The sequence below is a fragment of the Oncorhynchus clarkii genome, chromosome 9, assembly GCF_045791955.1.
Source record: "Oncorhynchus clarkii lewisi isolate Uvic-CL-2024 chromosome 9, UVic_Ocla_1.0, whole genome shotgun sequence".
NCBI classification, from domain to species: Eukaryota; Metazoa; Chordata; class Actinopteri; order Salmoniformes; family Salmonidae; genus Oncorhynchus; species Oncorhynchus clarkii.
This window is the reverse complement of record NC_092155.1, coordinates 67642499-67657606: the sequence shown is the minus strand read 5'-3', so window position 1 is coordinate 67657606 and position 15108 is coordinate 67642499. Positions and strand designations below refer to the sequence as shown.

General features: G+C 41.5%; 1 protein-coding gene and 1 long non-coding RNA gene across 2 annotated transcripts; both read left to right on the top strand.

Annotated features, from left to right (window-relative positions):
• The first annotated feature begins 1900 nt into the window (after nucleotides 1-1900).
• LOC139416824 (proliferation-associated protein 2G4-like) lies at nucleotides 1901-11320 on the top strand. The gene is made up of 13 exons (XM_071165910.1): nucleotides 1901-2175; nucleotides 3255-3383; nucleotides 3647-3752; nucleotides 3964-4033; nucleotides 5217-5309; nucleotides 5570-5633; nucleotides 5766-5844; nucleotides 6031-6109; nucleotides 6313-6446; nucleotides 6727-6821; nucleotides 7057-7184; nucleotides 7546-7599; nucleotides 7988-11320. The coding sequence occupies exons 1-13, from the start codon at nucleotides 2088-2090 to the stop codon at nucleotides 8063-8065; spliced, it is 1197 nt and encodes a 398-aa protein (XP_071022011.1). The 5' UTR covers nucleotides 1901-2087; the 3' UTR covers nucleotides 8066-11320.
• A 1380-nt stretch (nucleotides 11321-12700) lies between these two features.
• LOC139416823 (uncharacterized) lies at nucleotides 12701-14732 on the top strand. Its single transcript, XR_011635132.1, has 3 exons — nucleotides 12701-12752; nucleotides 12867-12893; nucleotides 14407-14732. It is a non-coding gene; the product is annotated as an uncharacterized lncRNA (long non-coding RNA).
• Nucleotides 14733-15108: the final 376 nt, after the last annotated feature.

The following is a 15108-nucleotide window of genomic DNA, read 5'->3' as shown; positions in this document are numbered from 1 at the left end:
ACAAAGCATATAGAATGTACAAAGATACACAAAGCATATAGAGTGTACAAAGATACACAAAGCATATAGAATGTACAAAGATACACAAAGCATATAGTGTACAAAGATACACAAAGCATATAGAGTGTACAAAGATACACAAAGAATATAGAATGCACAAAGATACACAAAGAATATAGAATGTACAAAGATACACAAAGAATATAGAATGTACAAAGATACACAAAGCATAGATACATAAAGTAGAAATAGCAGGCCAATGTACACACACTAATGGATCAAATTTGCACAGTGTTTGCACTTCAACTTGTTCCACTTCCTGGTGAAGCTGAGTTGACCTACATAGATAGAACCTCAAGGTTCCCTGGGTGTGAGGTCTGCCATGTAATGTACATTTGTAGCTTATAGTTTCCTCTATGAAATGAAGTATTCTTGATGAACATGACTGTATGGATGAATTTCAGTCATGTATTGACTATGTTATTACAAGTGTGTGTGTGTATGTGTTTTAAGTTTTAATGTTGCATGCACAAGTACAGTGAAATGCCTTTCTTGCTCTCTCTAAATCCAACAATGCAGTAATCAATATCAATTTAGTACTAAAAATAACATAAGGTAGAACAAGAAAAATAAATAAATATGAAGAACACGAGAAGTTAGTAAGCTACAGTGCATTTGGAAAGTATTCAGACCCAACATTTTGTTGAATTACAGCCTTGTTCTAAAATGGATTAAATAAAAAAATGTCATCAATCTACAATTTTTGGGGGGCAAATGTATTAAATATAAAAAACAGAAATACTTTATTTACATAAGTATTCAGACCCTTTGCTAGAAGACTCAAAATTGAGCTCAGGTGCATCCTGTTTCCATTTATCATCCTTGATGTTTCTACAACTTGATTGGAGTCCACCTGTGGTACATTAAATTGATTGGACATGATTTGGAAAGGCAAACACCTGTCTATATATGGTCCCACAGTTGACAGTGCATGTCAGAGCAAAAAATATATAAAAAAATTAAAACAGCCATGACGTTGAAGGACTTGTCTGTAGAGCTCTGAGACAGGATTGTGTCGAGGTATCAAAACATTTTCTGCAACATTGAAGGTCCCCACTGCAAGAACACAGTGGCATCTGTCATTCTTAAATGGAAGAAGTTTGGAACCACCAAGAACCTTCCTAGAGCTATTTGCCAACCCGGCCAAACTGAGCAATCGGGGGAGAGGGCCTTGGCCAGGGTGGTTGTAATTGAGGCTGTAATCGCTGCCAACAGAGCTTCGACGTACTGAGTAAAGGGTATGAATACTTATGTAAATGTGTTTACTTTTTCTTTATCTACAAACATGTTTTTGAGTTGTCATTATGGAGTATTGTGTGTAGATTGAGGGGGGGAAAACAATGTAATCAATTTTAGAATAAGTCAAGGGATCTGAATTTCTCAATGCACTGTATATACAGGGTCAGTTCCAATACCATGTTTACAATGTGCAGGGATACTGGAGTGATAGAAGTAGGTATGCATAGGGGTGATAAATATGTGTGTGTGAAAGCGAGAGACCCAAGCAAGTCAAGAGATGCAGACACTATTCTTGATTAGTAATAATAGCTATGTAGATATGCAGATAATATGATGCCAGGCCAAAATCTAATGACTACTGAAGAATGTCTAATTTACTGATAAAGGTTTATCGGTCAGTGACATAGATATTAATGGAGAATGGAAACACTAGGATTTAGAAAGCCAGCTAACTGTAAATGTAAATTGGCATGGTTGCGTCACTGACATGAGGGAAAATGTTGTTTAGTATAAGTGGATTGAATACATCTCTTCGCTTAGATTTACTTCCTAAAGTGTTTCCATTCCCCTTTAAAACCAAGGATCAGTGCGGTGACGCGCTAATTCAATTTGGCGTTCAGCGTGCACTCACTGCGTGGGACGTAACCAGCTAGTAGGAAGCGGGATCTCTAGCGAGTTGGGCCTGTGCAAGATCTGCGGAGGAGGAGATAGCACTGCAGCGTGGTCGAGTCTGTAGCTGACACCCGGGGAAAAAAGTTACTTTGAGTGCGAAAGAGCCACCGAAAAAAATGTCTGGAGACGACGAGCCACAAGAGCAGACCATCGCGGATGACTTGGTCGTTACCAAGTACAAGATGGGGGCCGAGATTGCCAACCGTAAGTGAATAGTAACATGTTTTTAATAGACTATTGAAGAGTTTAGACGTGACAGTCTGCTGGCTAATGTGCTAACGCTAGCTCAGCTATCACAATGCAGCCATGTGCTGTGTTAGCAGCTAACGATACATTAATCACAACGTCTCCTCGGGGCTAGCTTTTGGCTTGTGTAGTTGTCTTAAGCAATAGTTCCGTCAGTTTTGTAATGTATAGTAGCATGAGTTAGCATATTTTTGCTAACTAATTCTAAAATTAAGCTACAAAAGTGTATGCATAGACAACTGCTACCTAGCCAAATGCTACGTTAGCTAGCTCACTAGCTAAGGTTATATGCACTGCCTGGAAAGTTGTCACTAGTAAACATAACTGATTAGCAAACTACCTTCTGAATAAGTTGGCTATGATCCCGTTACATTTAATTAACTATTTTCTACGTTTAGTTAACTAGTTAGTTACCAACGATTCATTTTAACTCTCATGTTTGACAATTTACTATTTAAAACAGTTCGTTTGCACCGCTCATCTCTTAACGTAACGCATGTTACTGATCTTGAACCGTTACCCGTAGCAAGTGTTCTCGGTGAAGCCATGGATGGTCACTCGTTGTATAGGCATAAGGGCCATCCAGTGTCTGTCAGTTTAGTGACAATGTATTGCCTCAGACCTGCAACGCAGTACCACACACAGCTATAGCCAGCATCTATGCTATACTCCCTATGCATCCAGATATAGCTACTATATATATTCGGTGTGCAAATCTTATACTTACTCTCTGTGTATCAAAATTGAAAACCTGGCTGGAGTATATGTTCATGGGAATTTATGTAAATCTTGATCCCACGTAATGGTCCTGGGACGGGATCTTCATGAACTTCGATTACAATTATTTTTGCCCTACGGACGTGTTTATTGGACCAGCAGATCCACATTTGAGTCATTTAGCAGACGCTCTGAACCAAAGGGACCTAAAACTAGTACAAATGTTTGCGTGAGAAGTCACCTCCCCTGGTCCTAATACCCAAAGCATACCTACCCAACCTCTTGTTCTTTCCTCCTGTGTCTCTTCCTGTCTACTCCAGAGGCCCTGAAGGCTGTGGTGGAGGCTGCCAGGGCTGGGGTGACTGTGGTCAGCCTCTGTGAGACAGGAGATGCTTTCATCATGGCAGAAACTGGAAAGGTCTTCAGGAAGGAGAAGGATCTGAAGAAAGGTATGGGCCTCATCTCATGGGTTAAGTCAATGAGTTGCATTGACATGAGTCATGAGTGAAGTGGCTCTTGGAGTTTTGTAGTTAACTTTTTTTAATTGCAGAAAAGTTGAGTTTGGGTAAATCAAATCTTTTCCTTGTTTACTCATATCCTCTCTCCTTGCGTCTTCAAAACAGAGAGAATCAAAACACTTAATATTCTTTGTTGTGCAGAAAGTTACTTAGGTTATTAGTGTAAATAAATCTCTACTTATTGCCCCCCTCAGGCATTGCATTCCCAACCAGCGTATCAGTCAACAACTGCGTGTGCCACTTCTCTCCCCTGAAGAGTGACCCTGAGATCACACTGAAGGACGGGGACCTCATCAAAATGTAGTAACAACATATGTCTGCAACTTTTATGGCCGACTGTCTCATGGGCAACTGTTATTCAATGAATCTTTACCTTCTCTGTATGGGACCTGCATGGCTGTCCCTGTTCAACTGTTGGGCGACTACCCTTCCTATGTCAGTGCATGGACCAGTCTGATGGTCTTGAGTCTGCCTATCCTTCATGTGCTGCTTGTTGTTTTTGCCTGTGCAGTGACCTGGGGGTGCACGTCGATGGCTTCATCTCAAACCTGGCTCACAGCTTTGTGGTGGGAGTGACCAAGGTAGTAGCACTTGGTTGTTTGCTGTGACCGCGTCGGGATCATTAGCAAGAGTGCATATGTTGCTATGTTCTGTCATACAGAATGCCAGCATACAGATACATTGACGGATGTACAGCACATCAAACGTTACATGCATAGTGCGACCGCCACGTAATGTTAGGCACACAAAGGAGTCAGGTAGACATCATCTAGTACAGGAAAACCCAACCATCACGTAATGTTACACACAAAGGAGTCAGGTAGACATCATCTAGTACAGGAAAACCCAACCATCACGTAATGTTAGGCACACAAAGGAGTCAGGTAGACATCATCTAGTACAGGAAAACCCAACCATCACGTAATGTTACACACAAAGGAGTCAGGTAGACATCATCTAGTACAGGAAAACCCAACCGTCACGTAATGTTACACACAAAGGAGTCAGGTAGACAACCGTCTAGTACAGGAAAACCCAACCATCACGTAATGTTAGGCACACAAAGGAGTCAGGTAGACATCATCTAGTACAGGAAAACCCAACCGTCACGTAATGTTAGGCACACAAAGGAGTCAGGTAGACATCATCTAGTACAGGAAAACCCAACCGTCACGTAATGTTACACACAAAGGAGTCAGGTAGACAACCATCTAGTACAGGAAAACCCAACCATCACGTAATGTTACACACAAAGGAGTCAGGTAGACATCATCTAGTACAGGAAAACCCAACCGTCACGTGATGTTAGGCACACAAAGGAGTCAGGTAGACATCATCTAGTACAGGAAAACCCAACCGTCACGTAATGTTACACACAAAGGAGTCAGGTAGACATCATCTAGTACAGGAAAACCCAACCATCACGTAATGTTAGGCACACAAAGGAGTCAGGTAGACATCATCTAGTACAGGAAAACCCAACCAACACGTGATGTTAGGCACAAAGGAGTCAGGTAGACAACCATCTAGTACAGGAAAACCCAACCGTCACGTAATGTTAGGCACACAAAGGAGTCAGGTAGACATCATCTAGTACAGGAAAACCCAACCAACACGTGATGTTAGGCACAAAGGAGTCAGGTAGACAGCCATCTAGTACAGGAAAACCCAACCCATGCGTAATGTTGTCTGTTTTTCATATTTTCCTATGTAATCATTTGCTATGTTATCTCACCTTCTCATCCTCTGTTTTCGCTCCATCAGGATGCTCCGTTGACAGGACGTAAGGCTGACGTTATTAAAGCAGCACACCTGTGTGCCGAGGCTGCCCTCAGACTGGTCAAGCCTGGAAACCAGGTGAAGTGGTTAGCTAGCGCTTTACTGCGTGGGCATTTGGGGTCTAGCCTAGTACCAGATCTGGTTGTGCTCTAAAGCCAACTCCCATGGTGCAGTTGGCTATACAGCACAAACCGAACGGGGACCAGGCTTATTAGGGATGCAGTGACAAGTGTAAAAAAAATAAGTTTGACTAACAAATATATTTGGTATTGTAATGGGACAGTTTTTCCATCAGTGGAATTATAGCAATTTAGGTTGAATGTCTCTCTCTCATTCAGAACTCACAGGTCACAGAAGCCTGGAACAAGATTGCCAAGTCATTCAAATGCTCAGCCATAGAGGGTGAGTCCCTCTTTTTAATTTAATCTAGTTGGTGCCACATTGATACACGATATATTCAACCCTTGTGTCTTGTACTGGTAACTTGCCAAATCACATACCTTGACTTTTTGTCATATTACTCACTCTCCTCAGGGATGCTGTCCCATCAGTTGAAGCAGCATGTTATTGACGGAGAGAAAACCATCATTCAGAACCCCACGGACCTGCAGAGGTGACATTTAATATTAGTCCAAGACATCTGGCTTGTTTTGGTATTACTTGTAAGATGCATATGTTGTTTCTCGTCTTTGTCGTGTGTGTGTCAGGCACCGCTGTAGCGATAATAGTAATTGCTCTTAGGGGACAAAGTTTTGTTTAATTATTCATGGCCTTGTCTCTCTCTGTTGGTGTTGCGTAGGAAGGACCATGAGAAGGCAGAGTTTGAGGTACACGAGGTGTATGCTGTGGATGTGCTCATCAGCACTGGAGAAGGCAAGGTGAGGGACACATTCACTCAACATTCCAGTCGTGTGAGGCTCACATCCGTTGATGGGTTGTACTAAAATGTATTACGTTTTCACAAACAGTGAGGGGACATGATTGTTTTTTCTATGCATTGAATTACTCTATTGTGTGTCCTGTCATCACTTTGTATGTGCTGTAAACCCCCTTCCGTTCATTGGTCTGTCTTCTAATCCAGGCGAAGGATGCAGGCCAGAGGACCACCATTTACAAGAGGGACCCAGACAAGCAGTATGGCCTGAAGATGAAGACATCCAGGAGTTTCTTCAGCGAGGTGGAGAGACGCTTCGATGCCATGCCTTTCACTCTCAGGTAGCACGTCTGCCGCAGGGAGCGGACTTTTACCTACAACTAATATTATACTTTTACCCAGAACACCTTCAATGACAGTTGGGGAAAGAAGAGGGTTTTCATCAATTAAATAAGGCACATATCATTTTCCCCCGATTAGACTATTTGATCCAATAGACTGAGCACATAGTTTTTGTTTCCTCTGTTTTAATCCCTATTAGATAGCTAATGATGTTTTGGTTCTCTCTTCTGCCTTTTTTATATTCTCCCCTCTCCCTCAATCTCTCGTTCTGTCTCTCAGGGCGTTTGAGGATGAGGGCAAGGCAAGGCTGGGTGTGGTAGAGTGTGCCAAACATGAACTCCTGCAGCCCTTCAACGTTCTGCACGAGAAAGAAGGTTAGTTGGAAGATCTAACCAGACAGAGGCTATGCATTTATGCTAAAGTACTGCGCATTACTTTTTGTAAAATTGTGTCAGATAATCCTGTAAGGGATGTGAAGGTGGCTTGACATGCAAATGAAATATTTCTTCATTGATTCAGTTCACCACTTGACCGGTACACTACAAAATGAAAGTGGCATAACCAAGTTGTATAAGCCTACGTTTAATGGCTCTTTTTCTGTGAGTCTAGGTGAGTTTGTGGCCCAGTTCAAGTTCACTGTTCTGCTGATGGCCAACGGACCCCTACGCATCACCACAGGGCTGTATGAGCAGGAGCTGTACAAGTCTGAACACGAAGTAGAGGACGCAGATCTCAAGGTAAAGCAAGACAGATGGGCTACTGCTCTTACTGTGGTGCTACACTAGGGCTTTAGAAATCGGGTGTGTGCTGCCTGTCGTATTCATAAACATAGTGCTGCTTGCTCTCCGGTTTCATAGAAGATAATGGGAGCACCTCACGCTTGGCTAAAGTTGCACGTCCACTGCAGCATGACTGGTATACCCCTGACTTGCCTAGTTAAATAAAGGTTACATTTAAATATACACATACCAGTTCCCTACTTGTACACCGGAGGGAGGGATGAGGATAAATCATCTACTGTGATTGGCTTTTCCAATGTCGTTATGTACTAAGCTGACATGGTTGATTTGTGTTCTCAAAAACCAACCTTTTTTTCAGGCCTTGCTCCAAAGCTCAGCGAGCCGCAAGACGCAGAAGAAGAAGAAAAAGAAGGTAGGCTAGCCGAAAGGTCGCTGGTTCGAATCCCCGAGCCGGCAAGGTAGATAAATCTGCCGTTCTGCCTTTTGAGCAAGGCCGTTAACCCCAAACAACTTCTCCCGTGCACCTATGAGATGGATGTTAAGGCAGCCCCCCGCACCTCTGATTCAGAGTGTTTGGGTTAAATGCGGAAGACTCATTTCGGTTGAATGCATTCAGTTGTGCAACTGACTAGGTATCCCCTACTATTTAATGTAAATATTTCCAGGTCTCCCTTGGAAGAGGTCTTCTCACCTCCAGTGGGACTTCTTTGTTTAATACATAAATTACACATTCATGTGATTGAGGCAAAATGTGTCTTTACAATCTCTCCACACTTTTTCTTTCCCCCCCTTGTGACAAGGCTTCAAAGACTGTGGAAACTGAAACGGCACCAGGACAGCCAGCGCCAGAGGTCAAAGAGACCGAAGCTGCAGAATAAGACCTTCCGCCTCCTGACCCAGTCTTCGTCTCCCAATAATACTGACAGACTTTTGACAACTGACCAACCCATAGAACAGATGTCAAGACCTTCCATCATGCGCTCCTGTCCTGAGATGCCCGCCTCACGGTGCAGCCTAGCCTTGTGATGGAAACCTCCAAATGTTAACTGATGTCAGACTACTGGGGATGGTGCTGCTCTCTGCTAAATTCAAATTCTGTCACATCCCATTTCAATCTCACTGTCCTTGAGACAGCAGGGTTCTCCCCATGATAGTAACCACTAAGTGACTCAGAAGGGCTATTGAGTAGAACAAGGGCATTTTCCTGAGTAGACTCTGTGGGAGACACGTTTATACCATCCAGTCGTTGAGCCTTGGTACTGTAATAAAGTCAGCAGTGAATAATCAAATGATTTATGAAAACAAAGCAGGACAGTTGAGGGTGTGATACGATTGCATTGTGCCAATGATTTTTCTGAAGGAAAACCTTTTCGGTCATAACCATGCAGTTGTATCTTTTAAATTAATGTAAGTTTGTCTATTTGGGAAGTAAATGTGTATTATCTTGAACCCTCCGTCATTAAACCTACTATAAACATGACAGACCTTATAAACAGCCATGCTATCAAATGATGGCTGACTACGTAGACTCAAATTGTTACGTACATTAGCAAAAATCCCTAGGGTCATACCTAGCTATTTCTCTTATCAACTGCAACTGCCAGTTTTACAACTGCTTAAAGTCAGTTTCCATGGATATATCCCCTAACAGGACTACATATTAAATGGATTTAGTACAGGGAATTGGATTAGGGGCTTGATCTGTACGCACCATGCAAGGAAGGGAAAAAAACATTGTCACTGAAGCCCAATTATGAAAGGTTAAAATGTTCCCATTGTTAAATGATTTAGGTATATGACCGCCATATTTCAGTTAATACACTGATACTGCCATGGTTCTCAATGAATTACACCTATATTGGTCACTGTTTACATCGGTTTCTATAGCTGTTTAATATCTGATACTTTATTGTAAAATAAGTTTGAGGATATTTTTGAATCATCTAGATTAGAAACATTGACATGGTGGCGTCAAATAACAACTCCATTATCAAATTTGGGTATGAGGCAACTGACCAAAGGACTAACCAACTGCTGCACCACTAGTTCCTGTGGGCTTTTCTTTCTGAATAGGATATTAGAGGGAGAGATCATTGTGGAAATGTTTCTGACTTGGTTGATATTTTAAGTTTGTTCTCGTGAAGGAAATGTATCCGCTCTTGTTTTGTAAATGTGTATGGATAGAATTCTACAAAAGTTCGTATTTAGGAAGTAATAGAGGTCCTCCCAATAAAATGTGCTATTTTGGAAGGCCTTTGAAATTGTCATTAGCAAAGCATGTCAGAATTACAACCCATTTAAACTATTTTTAAACATTTGATTTGCATACTTGACTGAAATGTAAATATCGTCCTATAATAATTATATGAGTAAGATCCATCGGTCATTCCACTACCATCGGCTAACATGCTGAACACACCACTCTCGTCGCCTGCGCTGCCAAATAAATGTACACGTTACTAAATCGGTGCACCAATACTGCTCGAGCGTTCTATTTTATGCTTGACACTGCAAATCATGCCTCCCATCTCATTGGTTTTTAGGAGCATATACCCACATGGGTGGTTGAAAGATGAACTAAGGCCCACACTACAGTCGGTGGTGGTAATGCACCTTAAAGTTGGTTGCCAACTGCCATATAAAGTCCAAAGAAGAAGCCTGAAGGAGGAGAGATTACTGGAAACGAACTCAGTTTACCCAGATAAAAATCTGTGGATTAATTGTTGGAGTAGAGGACCTTGTGTATTTCAGGTCAAATAACAACCCAATGATTTTATCCCAGGACAAATTAGCTAGCCATGTTAGAGAAACAAGTTGAGGGAAAAGTAACTAAACATTTTGCAATCTCCTAAAATAAATGTGATCTCTGAAGAGAGACAGGCTCTCCATCTTGCATAGCAAACACTACACTTGTCTATTCAGTAGAGGCACAGATAGAACATCTTGCATGTGAAAACTCAGTGAAGATGACGTAATGCGTAAACGGGGCATATGCCGCGTTCAAAACAACTGGGAGCTCAGAAATCTCTCACTTCAGTGCGTTCAAAACAACTGGGTATCTGGAGAGAGAAAAAAGAGCTCCGACTGGGAAAAATCGTTTTAAACAGTCATCCAACTCGGAATTCCAACTTGGGTACACGTGCCTCATTCTAGCCCTGACTTTCCAACCTGAAGGTCACGGACATCATGATTTGGCCTCATATTTTTCAGAGTTCCCAGTTATCTTGAAAGCACCATAAAACTCTTCCCACCTGCAAACACACAAAGAGACACCCATATGGATTGAGAGGGCCAATTTGCTCAGCAGAATCTATAAGAAACCTTGCAAATGCTTTGGAGCATTTAGGCATTTAAGCTCTGCCAGCATACTGACTATTTTGGCTGTTGCTTCCTTTGCAAAAAAAAAAAGTGTTTGGCTGAACCCCCTAACTCTACATAATACTTCTGGACTTGGTTGCTTTCATACAAACCAGAACTGGTGGGCAGCTTGCTAACCAGCTTGCTGCCAACAGAAGTAAAAAAAAGAGTTGAATTCATTGTCAACCTCTGCTTTTTCGTATACCATCTCCCCCTTGATGTTCAGTCCAATACTGTTTAGTTTGTTTTTGATAGTACCACTACAGCCTAATTCCTTAAATGATTTCCAAAGAGTTTAGGGTTATTTTTGTTCTCAATTATTTTCTCAGCAAAGTAACCCCTCTTAGCTTCATCCATCCTGCTCTGTGCTTCATCCATCCTCCTCTGTGCTTCATTTCTGTGATGTTTATATAGGACAAAATCATGCTGCCCTCGAACTGTGTTCAAACATTTTTATTTATTCCTTGCTTGGATAGATTCTAGATTCTCATGATTAAACCAAGGGCTAGATCTCTGCTTTACCCTGGCCCGTCTAATGGGAGCCATCACATTCACCACATCAAGGAATCTACATTTAAAGACTTCCCAGGCACTGTCTACCTCTACACTATCTAGCACAGGTGACCAGTCAATTTTACCCACTTCCTCCCTAAACTTTTCAACACAGTATTTTTTGAGTCCTCTGATTCTAACGGTTTTGTGACACTTAAATATATCTTTAAAAATCCTCCTTGTGCAAAATGTAATAAAATGATCACTGATTCCATAGACTATTACTCCACTCTGCGATATTTTAGATTTGTCAGACACCAATATTAAGTCAATATTACTTTGCACTGTTTCACATATCCTGGTGGGATCTTTTATAATTTGGGTCAGAGCAAGTGATCTACAAAAGTGCAATAATACATTGTGGGTTGGGCTATTCTTTGTGCAGACATCAGTATGGAAATCCCATAAAAAAATGATTTCCTTCAACAGTGAATCATTACAGTTTGACAACACAATTTTAAGACCTTCATAGAATGCATTCTGCTTGGGCGGCCTATAACACACCCCCAACAAAACCGGCTTGGTTTTGGGAAGGCAGATATCCAGCCAATCTCCAGATCAGCATTTAAATCCGATCTGACGTTAAAAGCACAAACGCACATATCCCCCCACCGTTCCGATCCTTCCTGACAACAGAGTAATTACCTATCTCAATTTCTGAGTCACAAACAGATGAATCCAACCATGTCTCCGTAAAACATAAGACACCCACCTCTGATTTGCAAACCAACAGGTGTATCTCATCGATATTCGGTAGTAGACTTCGGACGTTTAAGTGCACAAAATGTAAGCCCTTCCCAAAGGCCTCATTGAATTCCCGATCCACTTGTAACTCGCCTCCCAATGTGCTGCTATCTTCCCACTGCCCTGTATTACGCATATCGTTAATAGCTCTCTTGAACAAGGTACCTTTCACAGGGACACGATAGAACGTTTCAAATAAATAAGTCAGTCACATGAAAAACCTAATTAGTGCAAAATACTTGATTTTAGCTGTAACCTGGGCAGTGAATATGACTGTCAAGGCATTATAGAAAGCCTTCACATTTTCCTACTCTGCTGAGCATCTAGTCATCACTGTGTAGGCGGCAAAGAATGCAAAAACAGTGCTAAACTTTTTGTTTTGGGAGTGTTATTAATCTCAGGTAGTGTGGTGCTGTTGTACATATTTGTTTGGCAAAACACCTGATGAGTGAACATTCCTCGAAGGTAAATATATATTTTTAAATACCAGGATTTTTTTTAAAGTCAGCTGGCAAAATAACTTGTAGGCTTTTGCATATGTTAATGAGATCTCCTTTGTGCGGGAAAAAAATGATAATAAAAACTGAAAAAAATAAAAGCCTACAGCTATTCCCTTAGGATGAAATTATATAGACACAACTGCTAAAGTGAAAGCGTCTGGAATCCAGATGGCACGTAGTATTTTCCGTTTACAATGGTAACCCTTCGAGTGATACCACCACGTTTCCTCCCAACTTGTCTGCCAGGGTTATACAGTATGTTAGTATGGGTATTCGAACACAGCCCATGACTGATGAAATCTACATATCCCAGAATGTATGAGCGTCCAACAGTGATGACGTAATTTCAGTGTATAAATACCCGATCGAACGCTAGTGGCGCCCTTCTTGGAGACGGTGCCATCTGGTAGAGGTAAGTTGAATACTGAACCTAACACGTTTTGTATTTTCTCATGTTCATCCAAAGTAATCCAATGTAATTAAAAGGCATCCAACTGATCAACCTTTTTCTCCCTTTGCTTTACAGACACTCCTCCACGACATGAGGGCAAAGGTAAATGTTATCCACTCGAAACGATTGTTTTGTAGGCATCTTCCTTGTTGCTATGCTAGTTAGCTTTAAGTGATTTGGTTGCCTAGCCTGTTAACTTAACTGCGACATAACTGCACGCATTTTGTAGTTAGCCACCTGCTACATTTTAAATACATTGATTATCGAGTTCGGTGCATAGGCTTGTAGTAATTTCTAAGACAACATACAATCTTTGTTGTTTGTATAGTTAGGGATTGGATTATGCAATGAAGTGCTTTGTCATTCTACGATAGACTACTCGTTGTTCACGCGCATTTTTTTTCTCTTGCGAAATACTGCACCAAACGTTTTGGCTCCCGAGTGTCATAGCGGTCTAGGGCCATGTTTTATGTCACATACACATGGTTAGCATATGATATTGGCGAGTGTAGCGAAATGCTTGTTTCTAGTTCCGACAGTGCAGCAGTATCAAACAATTCCCTAATTCAATTACCTATTACACCCAAATCTAAGTAAAATAATTGTGTGATTATATAGATGAGTAATGAGAGCGGCATAGGCATGATGCAATATATGGTATAGATATATACATATAAGATTAGTAATGTTTACATATCTTGCATGTGACCAATAAAATGTGATTTATCCTTATTAGTGTCCAAGTCTGTATGTAGGCAGCAGCCTCTGTTAGTGATGGCTGTTTAAGTCTGTTTGGCCTTGAGGTCAGTAAAGGTGCATCAAAGCTGTAACTGAGTGACTGAAAAACAGCTCTCTCATCTCACACATAGTAAGTAGCGTGGTGAACAGGCACTGGCTCAGTGATTGGGAGTCCCATGGGGCGGCTCACAATTGGCCCAGCGTTGTCCAGGGTAGGCAGTCATTGTAAATAAGAATTTGTTCTTAACTGACTTGCCTACTTAAATAAAGGTTACATTTAATCAGTTTTAGTTTCGCAGTTTTACAACCTAAGGTCCTCGGCAAAAACATCACATTAATGACCACTCAAGAACTCTATCATCTGAGTAATTCAGGCTGTTTTGAAGTGTACTCTGGCTATTGTGTCAAGATTGACAAACAGTACTATTGCACTGTTTTCAGGTTCAGTTTCTAAGGGAGTATGCGAGTGCACTTGTTCGTATAGCCAAAGCCTTAACGTTGGTAATGTTAGTAATGCTGTCACCAAGTAATTTAATTCTGTAGTGAACATGTGGACATGCCTTGTCAGTAGATTATCACCTGTCCTGGTTCATTACTGTAGCCAAATGTTGTGCAATTCTAGCTAGCTTGTTGCCATATTTTCAGTCACAGGTCCCTTACTATATGGGTGGGTGTGCAGGATGGCAATATCCCTTCTAGACCTGAGCATATGTTGGTAGAACTGTATTGACAGCAATTTGCTGTAAATGCCAGATGGGTGTTGCCAACCAAGCTTCTGAAAATTGATCAGTGTTCAGCGATTTGTTCTAACAGTTCGTCAATATCTAAAAGTAGCTAATGTTACATCTAACATTGGCCTCTCTGTTCTCTCTTGCAGTGGAGAAAGAAGCGTATGCGCAGGCTGAAGCGCAAGAGGCGAAAGATGAGGCAGAGGTCCAAGTAGAATGCCTCCCCCTACAACACCATGGCTGTGACCCTTCTGGACACCACGGGACCAAGGATCTCATGTTCAAAGTCTGATCTGAGATGTGCCATCCATGCCAATGAGAGGCTGTAAAGAGACAGTGCTACTGTTGTCTTGGTCAAGAGACACCTGCCTGGGAAAATTGATATGGGGACATTCTGGATTCTCTACTCTTCTACCAAACCTATCCTACTCCATTGCTTTTGTTTATACTTTCCCAATAAAGTTTTTGGTTTAAAGTTGTCTTTGTTGCTTCTGAAACGGGGTCCAGAATGTAATTCCTACCATGCTGCAACCATTTACCATTATTGCTGACTGTTCAGTTCTGGTGACTAGTCATATCAAACATTCTTATAGGTAACCCATATATTGTGATTCCCTTAAACCAGTTTCTTTCTATGAACTAGGGTTATGAGTATGACTATCCGAGGAAAGGTTATGCTGCATTTTCTCGCAGCTGTTGGGTTGTGAGGGGTGCATGGACTGCTCTTTATCTAGATATATGGCTCTACCTGCTCTGTGGCGACACTTAAGTGGTATCACAGCAACATGTGACACTTAGTTTTCCAGGTAAATTTACTGTGAACATTCTCATTTCAAACGATGACCTGGGGG